Here is a 24,378-nt window from a genome sequence, read left to right as displayed (position 1 = left end):
CTCACCCAACCCAAATCACCTCTAACCCACCCCACCATAACCCTACCCCACCCTACCCCACCTTACCTCACAACTCTACCTCACACTACCCTACCTCAACACAACCAGACCTCACCCTACCCCATCACAATTCTACCTCACCCTACCCAACCTCAACACAACCCGACCTCACCCTACCCCTCACAACTCTACCTCACCCTACCCCACCTCAACACAACCCGACCTCACCCTACCTCCTCACAACTCTACCTCACCCTACCTGAACACAACCCGACCTCACCCTACCCCACCTCAACACAACCCGACCTCACCCTACCCCACCACAACTCTACCTCACCCTACCCCACCTCAACACAACCCGACTTCACCTTACTCCACTACAACTCTACCTCACCCTACCCCACCACAACACAACCCGACCTCACCCTACCCCACCACCCCCTACCCCACCTCAACACAACCCGACCTCACCCTTCCTCCTCACAACTCTACCTCACCCTACCTGAACACAACCCAACCTCACCCTACCCCACCTCAACACAACCCGACCTCACCCTACCCCACCACAACTCTACCTCACCCTACCCCACCTCAACACAACCCGACTTCACCTTACTCCACTACAACTCTACCTCACCCTACCCCACCACAACACAACCCGACCTCACCCTACCCCACCTCAACACAACCCGACTTCACCCTACCCCACCACAACTCGACCTCACCCTACCCCACCTCAACACAACCCGACTTTCACCCTATCCCACCACAACTCTACCTCACCCTACCCCACCTCAATGCAACTCTCCCTCACTTCAACCCTACCTCGCCACAAACCAAACCAATGGCAACCCCACCCTTCTCACCCAACCCACCTTTCCCCACTTAATACACTTCAGCTGCCAGTCTGACTCATGCACTTCAGTCTGACACAACACCACAAGTAGACCTCTTGTGCATAAGTTACTCTAAAAATCAAAACCTTGAAATATGAAATTAACAAAAGAACATGTGATATTTATCATCAAGATTTAAAACATCTTGTTCATTCAGTATAAGTGAAAGACCTCTGCATACATGCCACCTGTATTCTGAGTAACGGTGTACCATATTTCCTCTATTAGACGCCCAGGCTTCTATTTATTTCGGACAAACCTTTGACCCGGCGTCTATTAGAGGCCCGGCTTCTATTACCGGTAATAGCCCCATTTCACTATGAAAGGGATCATTAATTGTATCAACTGATCGACCCGGCGTCAATTAGAGGCCCGGCTTCTATTAATAGCCCCAATTCACTACGAAAGGGATCATTAATTGTATCAACTGATCGACCCGGCGTCTATTAGAGGCCCAGCATCTATAAGATGCCCGGCTTCTATTTTTTGCACTGAACAATTGATTCGGCGTCTTTTAGAGGAAATACGGTAATCACTGTCCTTGTACAATGCATGGTTCAGTGGAAGATACAAAACAAAAGAATGTCAGCACATTTACCAGTAAATCTATCTCAAACCCCTACCCCCTTCCATAACACAGCCATGACACACTAGCCTACAATACAACAGTTGTATGACAATGTATCATGGCAGTCAGTCCATCCTCAACCTTCACCAGATAATGAGATGTGCTGCCTGAGAGAGAGATTTATTCCACCCCTTGCTGTGTGATACACAGATTTATTCCACCCCATCCAGGTCGGAGAGATCTTCCACCCTGTACATGTCCTCCCTCTTCTGACTGTGCACGGGGATCTGCTGCCGTACCTCCATCACATAGTCCACATCTGAAACACAGGAGGAAATCCAGGATCCAAGCCTTCTAAGAGTTCATTTAGGGGTCTCATGGACCCCATCTTCCTGAGGCAAGGGAGTTAACCGACTTGAAAAGTCCAGTTTCCACCCTTGCCGAACTGGGCTGAAGTTTCTGGGCTTGATCATAGCGGCACCAGTGGCTATTAGGAGTTATGTCCCTTCTATGTCCCTCCTATTGACCAATCAGATTCCACCTCTCATATAACTTGCATTTGCTTCAAACAAAAAGGTGTCGTCCAGTGAAGACCTTCTGATCGATAAACAAGATCTATATTGTAATAAAACGGGTCTTACTTCACAAAGTATGTCAAATCATGTGAGCACTTTGATTATAAACGTGAAAAGACTTGGAAAATATCTGTTTATACACAGTTGATGGTACACATGCTTTGCAAACCCTGCAATCAACCTAAATCTGCACGGCAGTTAACGAACCTGATGTCAATTTTGTTACCCGATTTTGATTGGACTATGCATAGACTCGTTTGTCAAGTTCAGCTAGGGTGGAAACTGGACTTTTATAGTCAGTTAACTCTCTTGCCTCGGGAAGATGCTTGGACCCTTTGAAAACCCTTACTTTTAAAATGCTGGTCACTTTTTTAGTAATGACAAAATTTCTGCTAAAACATTTTAACTTTGCAATCAATTGATATTTGTTACATCGGAGTTTGCCGTAGTTCATTATTTGTACTGAGTGAGGTATCAGGCAGGAGAGCTACAGTACCTATTTCTGCGTAGACCACTGCCTCCTGGTGCTCAGTAGTAGCCACAACCTCACCCCTGAAACATGCAACACAATCTCAATATCTCAACACAACCTCAACATCTCAACACAATATCTAAACACAATCTCAATGTCTCAACACAATCTCAATATCTCAACACAACCTCAATGTCTCAACACAATCTCAATATCTCAACACAACCTCAACGTCTCAACACAACCACAATATCTAAACACAATCTCAATATCTCAACACAACCTCAATATCTCAACACAACCTCAATGTCTCAACACAACCTCGATGTCTCAACACAACCACAATATCTAAACATAATCTCAATATTTCAACACAACCTCAAAATCTAAACACAACCTCAATATCTCAACACAACCTCACTACCTCAAAACAAGCTGAATATTTGAAACATACAACACAACCTCAATATCTTAACACAACCTGCCTCAAGCTGAGTCCCCCTTGAACTGACCCGTAACAACATAACCGAAACACTGTTCAAAGCCCTGTAAATCCTGACACTCACCAAGGACTGACGACGCTGCTGTGACCCCAGGCGACGTACGACGCCTTGTCATCCCTGGCTGGAGAGATGGTGGCGACGTATAACTGGTTGTCAAGGGCACGTCCCCTCTGTAGCAACTCCCAGTGGGCGGGGCCGGTGGTCATGTTGAAGGCCCCGGGGTAGAGCAGCAACTTGCAGCCTGGGATTACAACGCAGATTAAAACACAGATTACAACACGGATTACTATGCAGATTACAACACAGATTACAACACGGATGACTATGCAGATTACAACACGGATTACAACATGGATTACAACTGGGATTAAGACGCAGATTACCACGCAGATTACTACGCAGATTACAACACGGATAATAACATGGATTACAACGTGGATTAAGTGAGTGAGTGAGTGAGTGAGTATGGTTTTACGCCGCTTTTAGCAATATTCCAGCAATCACTGGATTGCCTGGTACAGACTCAATTATTTACTGACCACTGTAATATTGCTCAGTTCGGCATTAAACAACAAACAAACAAACTCCTTCAACAGCAGAAAGTTATCACATCTGGACAGGCAAACTAGCGGTTGACAGCATGAGCACTCTGCTGGGACACGACCACACACTACCAGGCAGGTCCCCCATGGTAACCAGCTGCTACTCAGCAGACAGCTCTTACAACACTGCTGGGAAATCTACATCCGAGAATAGACACAAGCGTGGGATTCTATTTTTCATCCAAAATCATTCTTCCAACTTTTTCTGTTTGTGATCAATAACAAGCAGTCGCGTATGTGTTCCAAGAGTGCTCTGAGAGCACAACATCCCCCGCATGAATTTTTTTAACGAGTTTATATTTTCTTTGTAATTTATGAAATAACAACAGTAGATGGCACTGCATTTGAAACAAATTGTGCAGAACATTTTGTTGGGAGTAATCCAGTCTGAATGCTAATGCCATAAGGATGTAGCTCACCCTCAAAAGCCTTATACAAGGAAACTAACTATAGTTATAGTTATAGTTATAGTTAGATATTGTGATATTCTCTGGAAACTGGAGGAGGAGTAGATATCATGAAGCTCCGTAAAACAGGGGCAGTAACTCTATCAAAATTAGTTGAAATGAATCGGGACTACGATATGCGTATCATCAACATGTCGACATCTTGTGTGTAGAGTGTCAGGGATATTCTCTAAAAGCTGGAGGAGGAGCTGATTTCACAAGCTTAGTACCTCTCTCACAATTAGGCAAATGAAGCTCCGTAAAACAGGGGCAGTAACTCTGTCAAAATTTGTCAAAATGAAACGGGACTGCGATATGCGTATCATCAACATGTCGACATCTTGTGTGAAGAGTGTCTGGGATATTCTCTGGAAACTGTAGGAGGAGTTGATTTCACAAGCTTAGTACCTCTCTCACAATTAGGCAAATGAAGCTCCGTAAAACAGGGGCAGTAACTCTGTCAAAATTAGTTAAAAATCAAACGGGACTGCGATATGCGTATCATCAACATGTCGACATCTTGTGTGTAGAGTTTCTGGGATACTCTCTGGAAACTGTAGGAGGAGTTGATTTCACAAGCTTAGTACCCTCTGTGGGACGAACAGACGGACGGACGGACGCGCCACGACGTAATCCCCCTTCGGCCATTCTGGCCCGGCGGGGGATACAAAGTACAGCTAACTAGCTTCAGTGGCAGAGGGATTAGTGATGTCATTTGATTGTGACGTCATGGTAACCGATGATGTCACAATGACCTGCAAACAATTGTTTTGTTTCTTTGTTTGTTATTAACTCCGCACTCAGCAATATAACAGCTTTATGATGGCGGTCTGTAAAATAATCAAGTCTGGACCAGACAATCCAGTGATTGATATCATGAGCATTGATCCACGCTATTGGGACCGATGACATGCATCAACCAAGTCAGCAAGCCTGACCACCCGATCCCGTTAGTTGCCTTTAACGACAAGCATATTCGCCTTTTACGGCAAGTATGGGTTGCTGAAGACATATTCTACCCCCGAATCTTCAATGGTCGCAAAGCATTGTGGTGCAATGTCATTGTTGCACTATGTACTAGAAGGGATTGTAGGAGATATTGAGTGATCTAACCTAGGCTATATCACCCGTGTTAGCCTGTTTTAGATGACAAGGGGTGTCATGCTTGGCAATAGTATATCAATACATCCCACTTTGATAACATTGCGATGTATTTACTGTTCAAGGAGAGGGGAATTAATATAAAATAGTCCTCTGGACAGTCCAGTGATTGACATCATGAGCATCAATCCACGCAATTGGGATACGATGACATGCATTAACCAAGTCAGTGAGCCTGACCACCCGATCCCATTAGTCTCCCTTACGACAAGTGTGTAATTGAAAGGACTTAAATGTATGTTTTATATTAAGAAATACTATTGTTTACTTACAAAGGATAAATGCCAACATACCTCTCTGTGCATACAGCAAGGCCATCTCAGGGAAACGGATATCGTAGCAGATCCCCAGCCCGATCTTACAGAAAGCTGCAAAAAATAAATGTGTTCTTTCCCAAATTAAGAAGTTGCATTACATTTGTATAATGTTTTGATGAGTGAGTGAGTGAGTTGGGTTTAACACCGCTTTTAACAGTATTCCAGTTATATCGCGGCGTGTCAGCTTAATGTGGGAGGAAAGCCCAAAGTGATTCAGGTCTTAGACGTTTACCACTTCAGTGAAACCCACGAGCACGGGTATGGTGCTGACAAACCTAGAAACATAATTGGGGAGAAACAGGATTCTTAAACGGCGCCTTAGACGACTGGGCTACCCGTGCCCCCATGTTTTGATGAAGACATGAGAACAAAACAGTTCTTGTGAAAACATGATGGGCAGGGATGGTGGGTAACGTATATTAAACATTAAATATTAAATGTTTGACTCTTGTCTTGGCCATCGTTTGAGAAAGCGTATCTTGTTTTAACACAGTGTCCAACTAGATACAGTCAGGTTAACTGTATACGTAAATTGAATACCAGCTGATCTCAGACCGACACAGAGCGACAGATAAGCAGCGTATTTGTGTAAAATACCCCCAAAAACTATTCAAAACCCAATTACTTTCAATTAACTTGCATACAGAAATGCATGCGTTAAATGAAAAACTCAATTGTTTGAAAACAGCACGCGTTAATACCCAATTAAGCTTTTTCAGCAAGTGTACAACGGAGCTAATTTCTGAAACTCAATTACAAGCTAATTTACTTTCCGAGTCAAGCCTATATCTAGAATCGTTATATACATCTAAAACATTATTTCATTTTTTTCCAAATGTTTACTCATTTTGGGAAAACCCAACAGAGTGATGAATAGATGAGTAAAAAAATATGTAAAATGTAATGACCCAATTAAAATACAAACCTTTGAGTAAAAAGTCAATTGCTCAAAAAGTTATCGAGTTCTGTGACATCACCAGAATTCAAAGTGCCATGATATTAACCACATGTATAATTAGAGGGAAAGTCGATGAAAATTGACAATAAGCCAAACTACTCATTAAACATATTTTATCATCAACATCCAAAGATGTAAGTGGAAAGAATTCCAAGAAAGTATGTTTAAATTTGACTTTAAGCCCAAGAACTAAACATACCAAAATCATTCTTCAAAAGGGTCAGAAACTCCTATCCAAACCAAGAAATGAGTGAGTGAGTATGGTTTTACGCCGCTTTTAGCAATATTCCAGCAATATCACGGCGGGGGACACCAGAAATGGGCTTCACACACTTTACCCATGTCAGGAATATCGAACCCGGGTCTTCGGCGTGACCAGCAAACGCTTTAACCACTAGGCTACCTGACCACCCCACCAACAAATGAGCGGCAAGTGAAATTTTACATTTTGTAGGCAACATTTAGGTCTGCTCGACTCATGCATGTAGCAGTTCAACAGGACAAAAGGTTGGACAGAGCTATGCCAAAGGGAGGCAACTGAGAAGCACACATTGCACATACGTGTATTGAAGAACGTCAGCTGGTTGCCGGGAGACAGGACTTCAGATTCTTGGAAGGTGATTTTGCCGGGGACGTCAATATCAAACAGATGAACCTGGGAATGAAAACATGAAATCTCAGTCAATGTGGTCCATCCATCAACAGGGATTTCATTCTTGATTTCATCATGATCTCACCATATGGTCACATGATCTCACCATCTGGTCACATCACATCATCTCACCATCTGGTCACATCACATCATCTCACCATCTGGTTACATGATCTCACCATCTGGTCACATCACATCATCTCACCATTTGGTCACATCATCTCACCATCTGGTTACATGATCTCACCATCTGGTCACATCACATCATCTCACCATTTGGTCACATCATCTCACCATCTGGTTACATCATCTATCCATCTGGTTACATCATCTCACCATCTGGTCACATCATCTCACCATCTGGACACATCACATCATCTCACCATCTGGTCACATCATCTATCCATCTGGCCACATGATCTCACCATCTGACCACATCATCTCACCATCTGGTTACATCATGTCACCATCTGGTCACATCATCTCACCATCTGGTCACATCATCTCACCATCTGGTCACATCCCAACATTTCACCATCTGGTTACATGATCTCACCATCTGGTTACATGATCTCACCATCTGGTCACATCATCTCACCATCTGGTCACATCACATCATCTCACCATCTGGTCATATCACATCATCTCACCATCTGGTCACATCATCTCACCATCTGGTCAAATCACATCATCTCACCATCTGGTCACATCATCTCACCATCTGGTCACATCATCTCACAATCTGGTCACATCATGTTTAGCTATGAGTGATCCCTGACTCTCTCCACCCCTTTCTATGTTTAGTTATGAGTTATCCCTGACTCTCTCCACACCTCTCTATGTTTAGATATTAGTGATCCCTGACTCTCTCCTTACCTTTCTATGTTTAGCTATGAGTGATCCCTGACTCTCTCCTCACCTTTCTATGTTTAGCTATGAGTGATCCCTGACTCTCTCCACACCTTTCTATGTTTAGCTATGAGTGATCCCTGACTCTCTCCACACCTTTCTATGTTTAGTTATGAGTGATCCCTCACTCTCTCCTCACCTTTCTATGTTTAGCTATGAGTGATCCCTCACTCTCTCCTCACCTTTCTATGTTTAGCTATGAGTGATCCCTCACATTCTCCTCACCTTTCTATGTTTAGCTATGAGTGATCCCTCGGGGTTATACACAGTGCAAGTGTTGTAGTAGTTGCCGTTCTCTTCCTCGGGGATTGAACCTGGCCAATAGAAACACTGTTTCAAATTTCAAGCAGCAAAGTAACACCACATATACCACAAACTGTCTCTACAATAATGGCCTAACTCATGGCCTGTCAGGAACCAGTCTCTGTAAGAGTGAGTGAGTGGGTATGGTTTTACGCCGCTTTTAGCAATATTCCAGGAATATCATGGCGGGGGACACCAGAAATGGGCTTCATACATTGTACCCATGTGGGGAGTCGAACCCGGGTCTTCCATGTATCTCCAAAGTACTATAATACTGCCATACATGTCCCAAAGTACTATAATACTGCCATGTATCTCCAATGTACTATAATACTGCCATACATGTCCAAAGTACTGTAATACTGCCATGTATCTCCAGTATACTATAATACTGCCATACATGTCCAAAGTACTGTAATACTACCATGTATCTCCAATATACTATAATACTGCCATACATGTCCAAAGTACTATAATACTGCCATGTATCTCCAAAGTACTATAATACTGCCATACATGTCCACGGAAAATGAATTAAGATGAACTCTATTTTTCATCTGTAAAATGTGAATAAAACATTGAAACAGAGACCATATAATAGAGGGACGGCCCTCACCAACAGTTTATCACTAACCATCAGCGCTACGGTCTGGCATGTAACTGATACACCCCGACACCCTGCTGTTAACCTCCCTGTACCGCTGCAGATGCGCAATAGATGCGCAGACATTCACAACTGACCATTCTGGTAACCACGTAAACAATATTACATAATATCCGGAGTAAGAGTTAATTCCCTTATCCGAGATTTCTCCGACTACGACCAGCGACAATCCAATAAAAGGACATCTCTTAGCGGATTACACAGATTTTTGTATGATATCTCTCATTAGCACATGCCAGTTGGCTGCAAATTATTTGCTGAACACATGTGTCTTCCGTAACATTTATTTCAATTTACATATCTCATTTTATGCTGCAATTGTTAACTATTATAAATAAACAAATATACCAAATTTACTACGAACGCCACAGAAAACTACGATCCTGTAAATTGCACAGGAACTCAGGAAGTGTAAATAAAACTCATTCAGAAGCAGGGAAGACACTTGTAACATATCACCATATTCCCGATGTTCACAAAATATATCTCCAGATTAACTTCATATCTTATAATAAGTTCAGACTAGATTTACTTGCAAAAATGCATGATCACCGCCTGGTGTAAATGCTTTACTATTAGCCAGAAAAAAATGACGCCATATTAATGTTTTTATTTCATGTAAATTCGCTACTATTTTATAATGCTAATAGTTCCAATGAATTAAAAATACACATTAAACTACGAGCGTTGTTAAATGAATTTTCGATGTGTCTGACAATGGGCTTCGAAAGAATCAAATGTTATTGGTTACTGCCAGTTTGGGTCTAGCAGCGATAATAGGGTTTGCTGGAGCGAGATAAGTTTGACACCTTCGACCTTGTTGTCTGGAACTTCTCTCCCGACGACTGCCGATATAATCCTTCTTTTTTCTTGGCATTTACAAAGCAAATGATAATTTTATAATACAAATATTTCATGTAACGGATTTTTATTTTTGTATGATGTTTTCATTGTTGTGTAAATACACAAAGTAAGTAGTACCTTCATCATATTTACATTATTATGATTGGGTTTAGGCCAAGATCATTTTGCTCATAATCAATATTTACACGGCATAAAATAAATAACTGATTAAATGTAGTCATGATTAATACAGACAAAATCTTCAGAAGATAACAAATATGTAGTATTGTAGTATGTAGTATATGCGCGATATGTGATAGAAGCCTAACTGAAACAAAGTTAAACTTACGAAAAATGGCAAAAGCAATGGTAAAAAAAATACGCGTCTTACAAAAACAATTCTAATATAATACAATATAAGTCACTTTGTATAATGTTTCAAAAGATATATGCGAATGATAATCACAGACAAAATGCATGTTATTTCGTCTGCTATATGGTAACTTAATTTAAAATATGTGACGTAAAATATGGCCTTGCGCCAAAAATCATACAAAAAAACCTACCGATCGTACCTAAATAACTTTGGTACCAAGCCAAAGGGGAAATCGTGATGAATGTAAAACTATTTAATTCAGGACCGATGATAGGAACACATTCGTCTGAAAGCATGCGAAAATTAAGAGTTGTGGTGTAATTATTTCGGGAAAAGTCAGATTTAGTCCCATTTCTGGAGTCAAAATCTGAAATATCGCATCCGCCCTAAATTTGTAAATGGCACTAAGCCAATTTTTAACATATTTCCTTTTTATACACCTCGGTAACCAAGGACTTTCATCCCGAATTAGAGGCCGTTATTGAAAATCAAAATCTGCACTTTTGCCGATTTTCCATGTGCGCCATTTTGTTCTCTCAGACAAAGACGAAGCGTGATCACAGTCATCAAATACAGTGACAACGACATGCTTTAGGGCATCAACAAATCTCAGTTGTAATGTTAACAATGTTAAGAAATACATGAGTGTAATTTTGTATTGTAAATATATCTTTTGTATGGGACAAAAAGGCGACAACGATGACTGCAGTGAACGCGTTTCTGCTCACTTCCGGACAGGCTGCGCAGTACAAGCCGTAGCAATGATGGTTTCGCGCATAGGCTAGAGGGCCGTCCCTCTATTATATGGTCTCTGATTGAAATAACATGTGCCTCACCTCCCACCACAAAGACGTTGTTTTCCTTGGCTGCTTTAGACAAGGCATCAGTGGAGGGTCCGGGGATCGCCTCGGCGTACTCGGGGAAATACTTGGTGCCGTACGGGGAGTTGAAACATTCCTAGTGGAAACAGAAACAATATCCACTGCTACATTCACTTCTACATAATAAGATCCTCCAAACTAACATCAGTCACATCTATGCACAAAGTTAAATAACATGGATAAAGGGTACTGACTGAATCTTACAGTAGTGCCACAACCCTCAGCCCACCGCTGACTGAATCTTTCCGGTAGTGCCACAACCCTCAGCCCACCGCTGACTGAATCTTACCGGTAGTGCCACAACCCTTGGTCCACCACTGACTGAATCTTACCGGTAGTGCCACAACTCTCGGTCTACTACTGACTGAATCTTACCGGTAGTGCCACAACCCTCGGCCCACCACTGACTGAATCTTACCAGTAGTGCCACAACCCTCGGCCCACCACTGACTGAATCTTACCGGTAGTGACACAACTCTCGACCCACCACTGACTGAATCTTACCGGTAGTGCCACAACCCTCGGTCTACTACTGACTTAATCTTACCGGTAGTGTCACAACTCTCGACCCACCACTGACTGAATCTTACCGGTAGTGCCACAACCCTTGGCCCACCACTGACTGAATCTTACCGGTAGTGCCACAACCCTCAGTCCATCATTGACTGAATCTTACCGGTAGTGCCACAACCCTTGGCCCACCACTGACTGAATCTTACCGGTAGTGCCACAACCCTTGCTCCACCACTGACTGAATCTTACCGGTAGTGCCACAACCCTCAGTCCACCACTCACTGAATCTTACCGGTAGTGCCACAACCCTCAGTCCACCACTGACTGAATCTTACCGGTAGTGCCACAACCCTCGACCCACCACTGACTGAATCTTACCGGTAGTGCCACAACCCTCGACCCACCACTGACTGAATCTTACCGGTAGTGCCACAACCCTCAGTCCACCACTGACTGAATCTTACCGGTAGTGCCACAACCCTCAGTCCACCACTGACTGAATCTTACCGGTAGTGCCACAACCCTCGGCCCACCACTGACTGAATCTTACCGGTAGTGCCACAACCCTTGCCCCACCACTGACTGAATCTTACCGGTAGTGCCACAACCCTTGCTCCACCACTGACTGAATCTTACCGGTAGTGCCACAACCCTTGACCCACCACTGACTAAATCTTACCGGTAGTGCCACAACCCTCGACCCACCACTGACTGAATCTTACCGGTAGTGCCACAACCCTCGACCCACCACTGACTGAATCTTACCGGTAGTGCCACAACCCTTGCCCCACCACTGACTGAATCTTACCGGTAGTGCCACAACCCTCAGTCCACCACTGACTGAATCTTACCGGTAGTGACACAACAACTGACCCACCACTGACTGAATCTTACCGGTAGTGCCACAACCCTTGGCCCACCACTGACTGAATCTTACCGGTAGTGCCACAACAACTGACCCACCACTGACTGAATCTTACCGGTACTGCCACAACCCACGACCCACCACTGACTGAATCTTACCGGTAGTGCCACAACCCTCGACCCACCACTGACTGAATCTTACCGGTAGTGCCACAACCCTCGACCCACCACTGACTGAATCTTACCGGTAGTGCCACAACCCTTGCTCCACCACTGACTGAATCTTTCCGGTAGTGCCACAACCCTCAACCCACCACTGACTGAATCTTACCGGTAGTGCCACAACCCTTGCCCCACCACTGACTGAATCTTACCGGTAGTGCCACAACCCTCAGTCCACCACTGACTGAATCTTACCGGTAGTGACACAACAACTGACCCACCACTGACTGAATCTTACCGGTAGTGCCACAACCCTTGGCCCACCACTGACTGAATCTTACCGGTAGTGACACAACAACTGACCCACCACTGACTGAATCTTACCGGTAGTGCCACAACCCTCAGTCCATCATTGACTGAATCTTACCGGTAGTGCCACAACCCACGACCCACCACTGACTGAATCTTACCGGTAGTGCCACAACCCTTGCTCCACCACTGACTGAATCTTACCGGTAGTGCCACAACCCACGACCCACCACTGACTGAATCTTACCGGTAGTGCCACAACCCTCGGCCCACCACTGACTGAATCTTACCGGTAGTGCCACAACCCACGACCCACCACTGACTGAATCTTACCGGTAGTGCCACAACCCACGACCCACCACTGACTGAATCTTACCGGTAGTGCCACAACCCACGACCCACCACTGACTGAATCTTACCGGTAGTGACACAACCCTCTGCCCACCACTGACTGAATCTTACCGGTAGTGACACAACCCTCGACCCACCACTGACTGAATCTTACCGGTAGTGACACAACCCACTGCCCACCACTGACTGAATCTTACCGGTAGTGACACAACCCTCGACCCACCACTGACTGAATCTTACCGGTAGTGCCACAACCCTTGCTCCACCACTGACTGAATCTTACCGGTAGTGACACAACCCTCTGCCCACCACTGACTGAATCTTACCGGTAGTGCCACAACCCTCGACCCACCACTGACTGAATCTTTCCGGTAGTGCCACAACCCTCAACCCACCACTGACTGAATCTTACCGGTAGTGCCACAACCCTTGCGCCACCACTGACTGAATCTTTCCGGTAGTGCCACAACCCTCGACCCACCACTGACTGAATCTTACCGGTAGTGCCACAACCCTTGCCCCACCACTGACTGAATCTTACCGGTAGTACCACAACCCTCGGTCCACCACTGACTGAATCTTACCGGTAGTGACACAACCCTCTGCCCATCACTGACTGAATCTTACCGGTAGTGCCACAACCCTCGACCCACCACTGACTGAATCTTACCGGTAGTGCCACAACCCACGACCCCCCATTGACTGAATCTTACCGGTAGTGCCACAACCCACGACCCCCCATTGACTGAATCTTACCGGTAGTGCCACAACCCACGACCCACCACTGACAGAATCTTACCGGTAGTGCCACAACCCTTGCTCCACCACTGACTGAATCTTACCGGTAGTGCCACAACCCTCGCTTCACCACTGACTGAATCTTACCGGTAGTGCCACAACCCTCAGTCCACCACTGACTGAATCTTACCGGTAGTGACACAACAACTGACCCACCACTGACTGAATCTTACCGGTAGTGCCACAACCCTTGGCCCACCACTGACTGAATCTTACCGGTAGTGCCACAACAACTGACCCACCACTGACTGAATCTTACCGGTAGTGCCACAACCCACGACCCACCACTGACTGAATCTTACCGGTAGTGCCACAACCCTCGACCCACCACTGACTGAATCTTACCGGTAGTGCCACAACCCTCGACCCACCACTGACTGAATCTTACCGGTAGTGCCACAACCCTTGCTCCACCACTGACTGAATCTTACCGGTAGTGCCACAACCCTTGCTTCACCACTGACTGAATCTTACCGGTAGTGCCACAACCCTTGCTTCACCACTGACTGAATCTTTCCAGTAGTACCACAACCCCTGCGCCACCACTGACTGAATCTTTCCGGTAGTGCCACAACACTCGACCCACCACTGACTCAATCTTACCAGTAGTGCCACAACCCTTGCTCCACCACTGACTGAATCTTTCCAGTAGTGCCACAACCCTCAGTCCACCACTGACTGAATCTTTCCAGTAGTGCCACAACACTCGACCCACCACTGACTGAATCTTACCAGTAGTGCCACAACCCTTGCTCCACCACTGACTGAATCTTTCCAGTAGTGCCACAACCCTCAGTCCACCACTGACTGAATCTTTCCGGTAGTGCCACAACCCTCGGCCCACCACTGACTGAATCTTACTGGTAGTGCCACAACCCTTGCTCCACCACTGACTGAATCTTACCGGTAGTGCCACAACAATTAACCCACCACTGACTGAATCTTACCGGTAGTGCCACAACCCTCGGCCCACCACTGACTGAATCTTACTGGTAGTGCCACAACCCTCAGTCCACCACTGACTGAATCTTACCGGTAGTGCCACAACCCTCAGTCCACCACTGACTGAATCTTACCGGTAGTGACACAACCCTCGGCCCACCACTGACTGAATCTTACCGATAGTGACACAACCCTTCCCCCACCACTGACTGAATCTTACCGGTAGTGCCACAACCCTTGCTCCACCGCTGACTGAATCTTCCCGGTAGTGCCACAACCCTCGACCCACCACTGACTGAATCTCACCGGTAGTGCCACAACCCACGACCCACCACTGACTGAATCTTACCAGTAGTACCACAACCCTCAGCCCACCACTGACTGAATCTTACCGGTAGTGCCACAACCCTTGCCCCACCACTGACTGAATCTTTCCGGTAGTGCCACAACCCTCGACCCACCACTGACTGAATCTTACCGGTAGTGCCACAACCCTTGCTCCACCACTGACTGAATCTTACCGGTAGTGCCACAACCCTCAGTCCACCACTGACTGAATCTTACCGGTAGTGCCACAACCCTTGCTCCGCCACTGACTGAATCTTTCCGGTAGTGCCACAACCCTCGACCCACCACTGACTGAATCTTACCGGTAGTGCCACAACCCTCAGTCCACCACTGACTGAATCTTACCGGTAGTGCCACAACCCTCAGTCCACCACTGACTGAATCTTACCAGTAGTGCCACAACCCTTGCTCCGCCACTGACTGAATCTTTCCGGTAGTGCCACAACCCTCGACCCACCACTGACTGAATCTTACCGGTAGTGCCACAACCCTCGACCCACCACTGACTGAATCTTTCCGGTAGTGCCACAACCCTCGACCCACCACTGACTGAATCTTTCCGGTAGTGCCACAACCCTCGACCCACCACTGACTGAATCTTACCGGTAGTGCCACAACCCACGACCCACCACTGACTGAATCTTACCGGTAGGGCCACAACCCTTGACCCACCACTGACAGAATCTTACCGGTAGTGCCACAACCCTTGACCCACCACTGACAGAATCTTACCGGTATTGCCACAACCCTTGACCCACCACTGACAGAATCTTACCGGTAGTGCCACAACCCTCGGCCCACCACTGACTGAATCTTACCGGTAGTGCAACAACCCTTGCTCCACCGCTGACTGAATCTTACCGGTAGTGCCACAACCCTTGCTCCACCGCTGACTGAATCTTACCGGTAGTGCCACAACCCTCGACCCACCACTGACTGAATCTTACCGGTAGTGCCACAACAATTGACCCACCACTGACTGAATCTTTCCGGTAGTGCCACAACCCTCGACCCACCACTGACTGAATCTTACCGGTAGTACCACAACCCCTGCGCCTCCACTGACTGAATCTTACCGGTAGTGCCACAACAATTGACCCACCACTGACTGAATCTTACCGGTAATGCCACAACCCTTGGCCCACCACTGACTGAATCTTACCGGTAGTGCCACAACCCTCAGTCCACCACTGACTGAATCTTACCGGTAGTACCACAACCCCTGCGCCACCACTGACTGAATCTTACCGGTAGTGCCACAACAATTGACCCACCACTGACTGAATCTTACCGGTAATGCCACAACCCTTGGCCCACCACTGACTGAATCTTACCGGTAGTGCCACAACCCTCGGTCCACCACTGACTGAATCTTACCGGTAATGCCACAACCCTTGGCCCACCACTGACTGAATCTTACCGGTAGTGCCACAACACTCGGTCTACCACTGACTGAATCTTACCGGTAGTGCCACAACCCTCAGTCCACCACTGACTGAATCTTACCGGTAGTGCCACAACCCTCAGTCAACCACTGACTGAATCTTACCGGTAGTGCCACAACCCTTGCTCCACCGCTGACTGAATCTTACCGGTAGTGCCACAACCCTCAGTCCACCACTGACTGAATCTTACCGGTAGTGCCACAACCCTCAGTCCACCACTGACTGAATCTTACCGGTAGTGCCACAACCCTCAGTCAACCACTGACTGAATCTTACCGGTAGTGCCACAACCCTCAGTCCACCACTGACTGAATCTTACCGGTAGTGCCACAACCCTCAGCCCACCGCTGACTGAATCTTACCGGTAGTGCCACAACCCTTGCCCCACCACTTGCAGCTTCCTTGATGAGTTTGGCTGCCCTGGCCAGATTGTCTGACTTGGACACCCCAACTGCAAGTTGTACGAGGGCAATGCGGAATTCTGCAAATACATCACATACAAAAATCAGTAATCGCATAAAACCTCAAACTATTCTGCTCTTTTGCTTGGCTAAACATGGTAAGTAGTTGATACAAGCCAACTCATGTCACACCCATGGCAGGTTCTGGCCCTGGCAGGGGGCACGGGTGGCCCAGTCGTCTAGGGCGGCGCAATTCGCTGTGCAGAGTTGCGTCCTTTAGGCACGCCAGAAACGTAGGATTGTGGGTTCGAATCCTGGTTCACCCCGATTATGTTTCTAGGTTTGTCAACACCATTCCCGTGGGTTTCACCGAAGTGGTAAACGTCTGAGACCTACATCACTTAGGGCTTTCCTCCCACATTAAGCTGACACACCGTGATATAACTGGAATACTGTTCAAAGCGGTGTTAAACCCAACTCACTCACTCACTCACACTGGCCCTGGCAAACTCATGTCACACTCATGTCACACCCCTGGCATGTACTGGCCCTGGCAAACTCATGTCACACCCCTGGCATGTACTGGCCCTGGCAAACTCATGTCACACCCCTGGCATGTACTGGCCCTGGCAAACTCATGTCACACCCCTGGCATGTACTGGCCCTGGCAAACTCATGTCACACCCCTGGCATGTACTGGCCCTGGCAAACTCATGTCACACATAGAGTCATGAGTTATGCCAGAAACTCTTGTTCTTCAGGTTCTAATGAACGGAGTCTGAGGGTACGGTTGAGATTCAAACAATACTAACATGTTTTCCTGACTAACCATCTGGTCAATCTTGCATACCAAGAGTAGCAAGAAAATTCCTGGCTTTTTGGCACCAAGAAACATATTAAAAAGTATCATTAATCGACTTTCAATCAATGGCCGACCCCCTGGTGATAATTTGCAATAACTTGAGTATTTTCACTGAACCTGTAACAGCTGGAATGGAATTATTGATGAGCTATAGGTCTCTGCTTCACCATTTTACTGTTATCCTTTGTTAAACATTTCCAATAACAAAAATCAATCTGAAATTCTGAGTTACTGAATTTCATAAAATGTTTGAATTCTGAATGTATATACATGTATATCCAAATACCCTTGTCATAGCTCTCTCTCTCCTACATATAGAGATGAGTTACTAGCCACGTCACTAGGCAGCCATATTCAAGCGTGTAACTGACTAACTGTAGAATATTATTACTGTATGCTACTGGGTGCTCTGTGTGTGAACTACGCCACACCTCCTGTGCGTGAACTACGTCACACCCTCTGTGTGTGAACTATGTCACACTCACTGTGTGTGAACTACGTCACGCGTGATGTCATCAGTTTCTGTGGATCACACCATCATCAGCAAATGACTGAACCTTGCTAACAGCTTTTTGTTGTCATTTGCTTCTGCCCAAAATACAAACAATGTGACTATATGTTTATTTCACTGACTTGTGGAAACTATGAAGAGTTGTTTAGTACAAATTGGCAATGAGTGAGTAAGAGTTAATTGGTTTTAATGCCGCTTTTAACAGCATTCCAGTTATATCACAGCGTGTCAGCTTAATGTGGGTGGAAAGCCTGAAGTGATGCAGGTCTCAGACGTTTACCACTTCAGTGAGAGCCACGAGCACGGGTACGGTGCTCAAACCTAGAAACATAATCGGGGCATACTGGGATTCAAACTCACAATCAGAGGTTTCTGGCGTGCCCAAGGGACACAACGGCACAGCAAAAATGCGGCCCCTTAGACAACTGGGCCCCCCATATATTGGTGACAAGGATGCAAGTAGAAGTAATGTCATCTCAGATCAAGTGAGGGTGACATCTGGCTGTGTTGATCAGCATGAAGAATAGTCCCAGAACACTGAATGTTGGGAACATTACGTTGGAGTGAATGAGATAATGGACGAAAAGAAGAAAACGGCAATCGTGCTGAGTGGCTGGCAGTAAAATGTATTCTTCAATGAGAAATGTAGTTGACCCAGCAAAGCCAGGAGATGAGGGACTAGAGCTATTAGTGAGGTATCACAAAAAAAACCAACTGTCTGATATACTTTACACAGGCAGTAGGAAGGTTGGCGGGTCAGTGAGTTTGTGGCTAAACTTAGGAAACGGTGTGAATAACTAATACATATGCAGTAAAGTACGGTTACAACAAACTCAAGGGGACTACTAATTTTCGCTCGTTATAACCGTTGTTCGTTATAAGCATATATACAGCATAACTACAGCAAATAGTTCAGACCAAAAAAGTAAGTTTGTTTTTCCGTCAGTTCGTTATAAATGTGTTCGTTATAACCGTAGTTTACTGTATATGCCCTCTGAATCATTCACCTGAAGGAGTATGCATACGGTATTCGACGTAATAAGCGCCCTGCTCTAATAAGTGCACACGGTGATGTTTGCTGATATATTGGCTAGTGAACAATCCCAGTTAGCACCCCTTCCGATTGATCAATGTTCACAAGACTTATTTATTCGTGTATAATACGCACTCGTGTGTTATATGCCCCCTTAATTATGAGAAATTAATTTCTGGAAAATATATCTGTCGTGTATGATACGCACATACTTTTGTTTTGTATCATTTTAGGCTGTCAGCATAAACTACGCAATTTACAATCTTTTAACTCTGTTTTTTTTTATACCAATATTGTTTTCTAACAAGAGCCCCCTGTTTCTAATTCTGAGAGCACCCAGGGCACTTATTACGTCGACTACGGTACACTCCAAAACCTTGTGTTCTTCATAATAAGGAGGTTGACATCAATATACTCTCTCTCTTATTCTCTTGACTAACTTCATTTGTCCCACATCTTCTTTCTTCAGACTTATTAACCAAACTCATAGGCCACCACATGATGGCTAGATAGATAGATTCCTAAAGTAAACTTTATGCACTAGCTTATATTATACATCCCAGGCATTCAATTCTAGTCACTTTTATTAATTAGTTTCTACACAAGACGAAGTTGAAATTAAAAGATTTGACATCATTGCCCCATTAGACTTTGACCTGTAACGCACAGCATATCACCACCTCGTCAACTCCAACAAACAAGTAAAACTATCCATACGTAAACTTTTCTCCTCACATGTTCAATGCTAAGGGTAAGAATAACATTCCAATTTTAGATTCAGTCGCTAGGAATATTACTGTTATCATTAATTGACATTAAAATCAGACTAAACACCACTCACGCCGACACAGATTTCTACTTACTGGAAGCCATTGTTAACATCTATGTAAATTACAACGGATAAAAATAGCGCCCTGTTAACATGTATCCCTTGTCCTGAAGAGCATTAACACTCCGCCATGTTGTTCTTGATCATGTGACCAGATCATGTGACTCTTAATACACGGAGGATGTATAAGATGGTTCCCGGCTCCCTATGCGCGTCGTCCACCTGCGCCAAGCTAGTAACCGGTATTTATAATGTAAGCCATTTAGGGGCCATGGAAACGCGGATCAGCTCGTTTATTTGAGTGAGTGAGTGTGGTTTTACGCCGCTCTTAGCAATATTCCAGCAATACCACGGCGGGAGACACCAGAAATGGGCTTCACACATTGTACCCATGTCGGGAATCGAACCCGGGTCTTCGGCGTGACGAGCGAACGCTTTAACCACTAGGCTACCTAACCGCCCCTTCGTTTATTTGAAGTCCCATCCTACTCAGTCCAGTCGGTCTCCGTTTCTATATAAGCTGGTTCCCGTCTTCTTATGTGCTACGTCATAATATTAGAGCATATGTTTAGCTCTCACAAAGATGCACTGAGAACAATCGCTTTTGAACCCTAAATTGGTTGCTCACAAGATTTATGTCCACAAATGCCACATAAGATAAACGTATATATTCAAGAACTATAATGTTATATAAACGGTGATATGGATGGAATAGACACTTTAAGTGTGTTCTTGGAAACCGTTACAGCTGACTACCCCGAATCTACAATTATTTTGCTCGGAGACTTAAATGCCAGAATGAAAGATTGCCTTGATTACATACCAAATGATAATATATTAGATATGATGTTGACAATTCGGATGAACATTCGAGTGATGATTTTAATTTCCCCAGGTCAATAAAACATAACAAAACTCTTAACAAATATGTATTTATGTTGGCAGACCTCTGTTGTACTTCTGGCACACATTGAATGGCAGACTCTTCAATGATACTGATGGTTAGTTTACTTCTGTTACTCCAGTCTGCCAACAGAGGGCGCTAGCATAACGTGAGATTGGTGTTACTCACAATTAGTGAGTGAGTGAGCTGTGTGTCACGCCGCTTTAAACAGTACTGTATTCGACGTAATAAGCGCCCCGCTCTAATAAGCGCTCACGGCGAGATTTGTTGATATATTTGCTAGTGAACAATCCCAATTAGCACCCCTTCCGACCCCTATTCGCATATAATACGCACCGCTTCCTTCCCCTATTCGCGTATAATACGCAGTCGTGTGTTATATGCACCCTTTATTATTGGCAATTAAATTCTGGAAACATATATCTGTCGTACATAAACATTTCAGGCTGTCAGCATAAACCAACATATTTAGCTTTCAACTCTGTTTTTTTCACCAAAATAATATTATAATAAGAGCCCCCTATTTCTAATTTTGAGAGTGCACTGGGCGCTTATTAGGTCGAATACGGTAATCCTCTCATAGCACGGCGTGTTCTGTCACACCAGGACTGGAGGAGTCTGTCTAGAATGGAAGTCAATACCCTACATAACGTATCAATAAGAGATATTCCCCTGAAACAGACGCCTCCAGTCCTGGTGTGACAGAACAATATCTTTAGTGAAACACAAGCAGGTTTCAGACCAGGATATTCAACCATAGACTAATCATTTACTCTTCAAGCAACTGTACAGAAATACGTTTCAAAGGGTAGATTTTACTGCACCTTTACTGACTTTTACTGCACCTTTACTGACTTTTACTGCACCTTTACTGACTTTTACTGCACCTTTACTGACTTTTCTTTGAAGGCTTTCGAAAGTCCAATACAACTTCCTTTTAGAAAGCATAAATCCAGTGGGAATAAATGGGAACTTTCTACGATTACTAGCATCGATGGACTCTAACTTAACATCATGTGTTCGAATGAAGGATGGTCTTTCTTATTATTTCGCCTTTAATTTCGGCACCCGTCAGGGATGTGTCTTTGTAAATAACTCACAGTAATGTTGAAAAAACATGGTGGTCAAGGCATATGAGTTAGAAGTGAGGCACCACGTCTATCTGCATCACTCTACGCAGACGATGTATCGTCTGTTGTGGACAGTGCTTTCAAGCTATAAAACAACATAGAATTATTGTGTTTCAACTACATGGAATATTTAAGGCTAAAACAAGGACTGGTCGGCTCGGAGTCAGTATACTGTGTCTGAGTGAGGTATTTATATTAAACTGCGGCATGGTATCTCAGTGAGCTAGCACTATAAATCGGCATCAGTCCGGACCAGTACAAACACACACAAGTACATGCACGTCGCTATATGAGTGCAATAATCTTGGACGCGACGTTAAACCCCATTTCACCTCACCTCATCCAGTTATTTCATAACAGAGTGGTGCTGTATTATTATTTTTACATATAAACGTCTATTTTATGCATGTTTTATTATGTACAGCGGTGAGACGAAAATATAATCTCTGTCTGTCTGTCTGTTTCCACCTGCCCGGGGCTCTGATACTCTCCATACACCTGTGTTAATTCGTGCGCGGATTCGGTGTATACATAATGGCATGGACGACAGGGATGTTTGTCCGTGTTATGCGTGGTTATTATTCCGATCACAGATTCGTTTCTACAGTTAATCAGAGCAAGAGCTGACTTTTTTTTCCTCCGTTTACACAGAACTCTTGACATCCGCTGACTGCAATGAACATTTTGTTATAAGTGATACAATCAAATTGTCAGATATGTCTGTAAAGAACCACCGTACGAACTTTCTTTCGTCAGGAAATGTCTGGTTTCGGGCATGTCACCCAAGTTACAAGCTGCCCGGACTTTGTTAATCCCTGTACCGATGCGTGTGTAAACGTCTCTGGATTTCATCTTGTGTACAACACGGATGGTAAAGTGTGCAGCATGTTATAACACACCACCATGGGAAGCAACACCTGAACCACTCTTGCCAAACATTATCCCATTTCCATGTGACTTTAACACCCGACAAGGTAACAGCGAGTGAGTGAGTTGGGTTTAACGCCGCTTTCAACAGTATTCCAGGTATATCACGGCTTCAGCTTAATATGGGAGGAAAGCCCGGAGTGATGCAGGTCTCAGACGTTTACCACTTCGGCGAAACCCACGAACACGGGTATGGTGCTGACAAACCTAGAAACATAATCGGTGTGAACCGGGATTCAAACCCAAGATCATAGGTTTCTTGCGTGCCCAAGGGACGCAGCTCCGCACCCGTGCCCCCAACGAGGTAACAGGATCACATGGTTGATGCATGTCATCGTATCTCAATTGCATTATGTAAAACTCGCAGATCTTTCTGTTTCGTACCAACGGTACTTCACGATGTAATGAAATTGCTTTTCGTTATTCAAAAGTACTGATTAACTAAACAGCTTTTGGACGATGTAAGACGAACCTGCTGTCATATATTAAATGAATTTCAGTGTATTTGACCACTTACTGTAGTTGTTTAATACACAGCCTTTGAATAACGAACCCAGTGCTGGCTTGTTTTTCGTTATTCGAAAAACAAATAACAAACCCGCTGCCAACTTCAGGTCCCTCGGTATATTCTCGTTTTTGAACATTATACATAACACCAATGAAAAGTCATACATTATACACTCAGAGCTGTCCACTCTGCTGTTGGTTTTCAATTGGTGTGCAGTAAACATAGCGACAGAGTACCAAAGAAGCATTGCAACTTTTCATTCACTTGTTCCAGGGGCGGTCGGGTAGCCTAATGGTTAAAGCGTTCGCTCGTCACGCCGAAGACCCGGGTTCGATTCCCGACATGGGTACAATGTGTGAAGCCCATTTCTGCTGTCCCCCCGCCGTGGTATTGCTGGAATATTGCTAAAAGCGGC

General features: G+C 44.9%; 1 protein-coding gene across 1 annotated transcript; it reads right to left on the bottom strand.

Annotated features, from left to right (window-relative positions):
• Positions 1-752: 752 nt before the first annotated feature.
• LOC139457910 (omega-amidase NIT2-like) lies at positions 753-20,646 on the bottom strand. Its single transcript, XM_071239251.1, has 9 exons — positions 20,529-20,646; positions 17,221-17,339; positions 11,082-11,202; positions 8,285-8,373; positions 7,060-7,153; positions 5,517-5,591; positions 3,078-3,255; positions 2,536-2,591; positions 753-1,783 (listed from the first exon to the last, which is right to left on the bottom strand). Exons 1-9 carry the CDS (start codon positions 20,545-20,547, stop codon positions 1,677-1,679), a joined length of 858 nt encoding a protein of 285 aa, XP_071095352.1. The 5' UTR covers positions 20,548-20,646; the 3' UTR covers positions 753-1,676.
• Positions 20,647-24,378: the final 3,732 nt, after the last annotated feature.

This window comes from Haliotis cracherodii, unplaced genomic scaffold (genome assembly GCF_022045235.1).
Source record: "Haliotis cracherodii isolate W230 unplaced genomic scaffold, xgHalCrac1.p SCAF_12, whole genome shotgun sequence".
NCBI lineage: Eukaryota > Metazoa > Mollusca > Gastropoda > Lepetellida > Haliotidae > Haliotis > Haliotis cracherodii.
The sequence above is the reverse complement of the archived record's forward strand: the minus strand, read 5'-3'. Positions and strand labels throughout refer to the sequence as shown.